Here is a 5368-nt window from a genome sequence, read left to right on the forward strand (position 1 = left end):
AAACTCAAGATTTTTCAAAGTCATAAGTTGCATTTATTTATCGCATCTTTGGTAATTCAAGTTTGAATTATTTATTAAAATAATAAATAAAAAAATAATATAACAAATAACGTGTGTTAACCTTAAACTTATCTTTTTTAATATTCTTTTTAACTATCCTAACATTCTTTTATTAATTGCGTAAAAAAATATATTAAAGGAAAAATCCTCTTTATTGAACTATATGAAATGTAAAGCTTTGAAAATGCCACTTCTGCTTTGAACACGTTCCCGCTTTTTCGATGAATGAACAATCATAAGAAAGATACAGCTAGAAACGCTCCCGGCAAGAAAATATTAAAAATATATAATGACTATCGATTTCTATCGATGTTGGGAATAATAAAGTATCAACGGCGTCGAGTATATATCATCGTCACAGCACATATCACTAAATTAAATTAAACATTCGTTTGATTATTATGTTTTCTTATTATGTAAACTTGTTAGCGTTTCTCGTTGCTGTACAAAGTTCAGTACATGCTTTTCCGAATAAAGTATATATTAATTTCCTTGTAATTTATTAGACATCGTTTTAAACTGTAAAGTTAGTGCATGATATGCTATATAATAATAAGCAGATAATAGCATAATTTCGTTAACGTATGTGTCGTGTACGTAAATATCACTCTTTAACACTATAAGTACAAATAGAGTAAAAATGACTTGTTACTTTGTTAACTTTGTATAAACATAACTGAAATATTTATAACAATGCACTTTATATTTTTTACTTATTTTTTTTTAATAAAATTGCAAAGAATAAATAAATAAATAAATATTTGCTCTGTCTCTCTCTCTCTCTTTTTCTCTCCCCTTTCTATAAACGTATCTTTCCAAAAATGTCTTTTTAATCATTCAGAAGAAAATAGATCGTTAATCATCAGTAGTTTAGACCTTTCATTCTTTACGCACAGATAATTTAACATCACCTCGGTATCGAGCATAAAGCGATTAGTCGAATACTGACGGGCTTTAAAAAAGGCTCCGCCTACTCGAGCGGGGAACGTTTTGTATCATATGTACAGATACAAGTGCGTAAAAGCCATTGGTTATGTTAAGAGAAAACTGCTTTGCAACTGTAGTAAAATTCGTGAATCCGATTGAAGTTCTCAGGCTATGTTTACAATAGAAGTCGTAAAGTCGTAAAGTCGTAGATCCTAAGAAATTGACAAATTGAGAATTGATTGTGATTTGAAAAATTACAATCGATTTTTTCTGAACCGCATGGAAAATAATGAACTGTGTATTGGCCAATAGTCTTTTGAATTACAGCTTAATGATTTTACGACCTCTATTGTAGACGATCCCTTAATCTTAATCCCTTAATTTGAATCAAAGAGCATCTATTAATTATAATAGATTCACGAATTTTACGATAGTTGTAAAACAACTTCTTCTATTGAACGCATCTATTGACGCAACTGTCTTGAAAAATATTTGCAAACAGCACTCGGTTTATTAACGTTGATGTGCTTCGGAAATCATTATAGCTTGTATCGAATAATAATTCGTAATGAACGTGCTATAATATTTTAACCTTTTCGATACGGCGGATACTCGTCATGTAGCGTGACTCAATGGTCCAAAAAAAGGAATTATATCACTTTATTGTTCAAGTCATAATATCCCACATTACTTCACTGCATAAAAAGTCTTATTTCAAAAGTATTGTTTCGTATTTACGAAATTTTATCATGAATTCTGCTTTGTAATAATCTTGGATTGGATCGGGGGTCAATATTTTTCAGTGCGATACGGGGAATAGAACGTGAAAATCTTGTATGCCTCTGCATCCAAAAACAAATAGCAGAAGTAAATTTTTTTTTAATGCATTTTTCGCATTTATTTGAATTCTATCTATTGTGATTGAATGCGAGGGACGTTTTGATTTAAGTAGATTCTTTTTAATGCGAAAGTTCATATTCGTTAAAATTTTGCCACTTTGGAAAGAGATTCAGGTACTTTTTAATGTAAAATTAAATATACTTCACTGTTTGACAACACAATTTTATAGACAAATGTTTATTAGTTTAATTAATAATTAGAAACGATTCCTTATAATATAAGAAAATTAAAATTTGTAAACATTTTGAATGAAAACATTCACCACTATCGTCTCATATTCAGTGCAATGAAATTTAATACAAACCAAAAGTTTTCAATTCCTTCGCTGGGGCCAGAAAACAAAATTAAGAAATATTGAAAAAATATAAATATTTTTTAATTCTTTTCGATCCGACAGTTTATGCAGGATTGTTTTATTAAACAACCAGAATAAGGTGATACATACTGTTATATATGTTTATGTAAGGTGTTTTCATGTTTATAATGAGTTTTATTCGATTGTTTATTGAACGTTTATCCGATAAGAACAGGTATATTGTATCCATGTGGAATCTATATAGTTGACGTAAATGTATTGTCGTTTAATGCTCTGCAAAAAATGTTGGATTGAGAAGAATTAACAAGTATTGATATTTTTAAATACTTCTAATTTCTGCTTTCTGATCCGAACAGAAATATTGAAAAGTATTGATTCGCATTAAACTTCATCACGCTGAATACGAGATGGTAGTGGTAAATGCTTTGCATAAAATGTTTATAAATTTTTACTTTCTTATCATAAAGAATCATTTGTTCTTTGTAATTATTAATTAGACTAAAAAACATTTGTCTACAAAATGGTATTGCCAAACAGTAAAGTATATTTTATTTCGCCCTTACGCATTGAAAAGTATTCGAATTTCCTTTCAGAGTGGTAAAATTAAAACAAATACGAACTTTCGTTTAAAAAAGAATTCACTTAGCTTAAGACATTCCTTGTATTCAATCGCAGTAGATAGAATTCAAGTTAATGCGAACTCTCGCATTGAAAAAGATTCACTTCTTCTGCTAATTGTTTTCGGATTCAAAGGCAAGATTTTCACGTTCTATTCCCTGTATTATAATGAATACATATACTGAAAAGTATTGGTCCGCGATTCAACCCGAGATTGTTGTAAAGCAGAATTCACAACAAAATCGTGTCTAAAAAGTTGCAAAATGATAGTTGTTAACATATATTTTACATATTATTATATTAAGTATAAATTCAAACCTATATTTTATATATAATTACGAGTAAAGGCATTTTAAACGCCATTGTCATTGTCTCTACCGTGCTGCAGTACAATCTGGTTTATAGAACACGCGCCCGTACGCGCGATCGTAAAAAATCGGCAACTATGTACCTAGCGTACGCGCACGTTTTCTAATTAGTCGGTGTCTGGCACTGCAACGAGAGATGTCGGCGAATGATTCTGTGAGTATATATTTAATCGTTAAATATTAATTATATATATATATATTATATGCAACAAATATGTTTTATGAATTTTTCCAAAACGAGCTGAACGCGGTGATGACGACGTCCACGACGGCGGCGTCTGTGGGGGCTGCAATGGCCACGACGGCCACGACGGCTACGTCGGCCACAACGGCTACGACGGCCACGACGGCGACCGAGCCAATTATATTAACTGTAAGTATGAAAATCTGTATATGTCTATGCTGATCTATATATTATATTAAATTATAATATATTATATTAAATTGTAAGTTGTTATTTAACGCTTTGTCTCATATTTTAAAATTAACTTATTGTTATAGCCTAAAACACTGCAAAATATTATTAAAGCAGCTGTCATGGCTGCAGTAGGAAGAGGAAGAGGGAGAGGGAGAGGAAGAGGCAGAGGAAGAGGAAGAGGCAGAAGCAGCGGCGAAGACAGAGGAAGAGGCAGAGATGGTAGAAGGGGAAGAGGCAGAGGTAAATGGAGAGGAAGAGGCAGAGGTGAAAGAAGGAGCAGATACGATACATTTGGTATCAACATTTTTCTACACTAACACACACACACATATGTATAAATATTAAAAAATATATATATATATTGTAAAAAAGAAAATTCCACAAATTTCATATTTATTCATTGTCAATTTCCGAAGTTCCCAAATCATTTCCTTTCTTAATTACGCGAAACGCAGTATGTGAAAGATGAAAGATAAGATCGCCGCTACCTCGCCTCGTGTTTACTGCCGCGCGCCGCTCAGTAGTGAGACAAAGACGGAACGATTGTCTGTCGTCTGTCTTTTTCTAATCTACTATCCATTGCATGGAAGTAGTACAGACACGAACCTAGGCGCATTTTATTTTTATCACCGCGAAAGTGCGCCTAGCGGACGTAGTTTAGGCGCATTTTGGTCAGATGGCGTATCTAAAATGCGCCTAACCCCGAAATACGGCCGGTGGCCGCTCTCATTCTTCTCTCTGCTTACAGTATGTGTGTGATGACGTCACGCATACGTCAAAAGAAAAAACATGGCGGCGGTGTAGGCCAGACTCGAACCTGGGTCCCGCGGTTGCTATCGAGCGCTCGAACCTTCTAGACCACCGTCGCCTATTGCTAGTAGACGTCACGTTACGGGTAAGATGGCGACCGTGACGTCACGCATATGTCAAAAGAACAAACATGGCGGCGGTGTAGGTAGGGTCGAATCTGGGCCCCGCGATTACTATCGAACATCTACCGGACGTCTCTCGAACGTCTATCGGACGTCTCTCGAACATCTATCGGACGTCTCTCGAACGTCTCTCGAACGTCTATCGGACGTCTCTCGGACGTCTCTCGGACGTCTAATAATCATCATACCGCAAATAAAGAACTGTATTTTTATCAAACACAATTATCATATAAAATTCTAAGAGGTGAAAGGGGATAAGCGTGTTGCAAGAAACATCTGTACATTTAAAATAATATTTTATTAAGCGTCGTACAATTCTCTCCAAGACCACCAATTGAAAATGTTTAGTACGTTCTGTAAGGCACAATTTTTCATATGATTATTACATCGAAAAGTATTATTCAATTTTTGCAGAGAAGGCATGTCGTCATAATCGGTGTCCACGGTCCTAATGATCACGTTGCTTCTCACATTGTCATCCAGAAGGTGTAACAACCATTCCCGCTTCTCATGCCCCTTTACATACACAAGTTGAGATGCGACATCTTCAAGCTCGTCATACATATCACCCACCACAGCGGTAGTAATCAAATGTTCAGCTCTGCAGTATTTGACGGTTCCATCTTCCCATCGTAATCCATGATGATTAGCCGTTAACTAGTAGGCTCTCAATTTGTCTGATCTTGTGAGCAGATGCCATGGCATCGGACTCGTGAAGATGTAGTGTGAAAGAATAGTTCCATTCTTCAGTATCGCCGCTTCTTTTACAATAAATCTCTTTCCAACCATGTACCCTTGTAGATCCACAAAAGTCGGCACATCCATGGTG

At 34.6% G+C, this 5368-nt stretch overlaps 1 protein-coding gene across 1 annotated transcript; it reads left to right on the top strand.

The window, feature by feature from the left end:
• The first annotated feature begins 3278 nt into the window (after positions 1–3278).
• Positions 3279–3924, top strand: LOC112589168 (30S ribosomal protein S5-like). Its single transcript, XM_025301359.1, has 3 exons — positions 3279–3343; positions 3425–3562; positions 3691–3924. Exons 1-3 carry the CDS (start codon positions 3326–3328, stop codon positions 3922–3924), a joined length of 390 nt encoding a protein of 129 aa, XP_025157144.1. The 5' UTR covers positions 3279–3325.
• Positions 3925–5368: the final 1444 nt, after the last annotated feature.

The sequence above is a fragment of the Harpegnathos saltator genome, unplaced genomic scaffold, assembly GCF_003227715.2.
Source record: "Harpegnathos saltator strain DR-91 unplaced genomic scaffold, Hsal_v8.6 scaffold413, whole genome shotgun sequence".
Classification (NCBI taxonomy): Eukaryota; Metazoa; Arthropoda; class Insecta; order Hymenoptera; family Formicidae; genus Harpegnathos; species Harpegnathos saltator.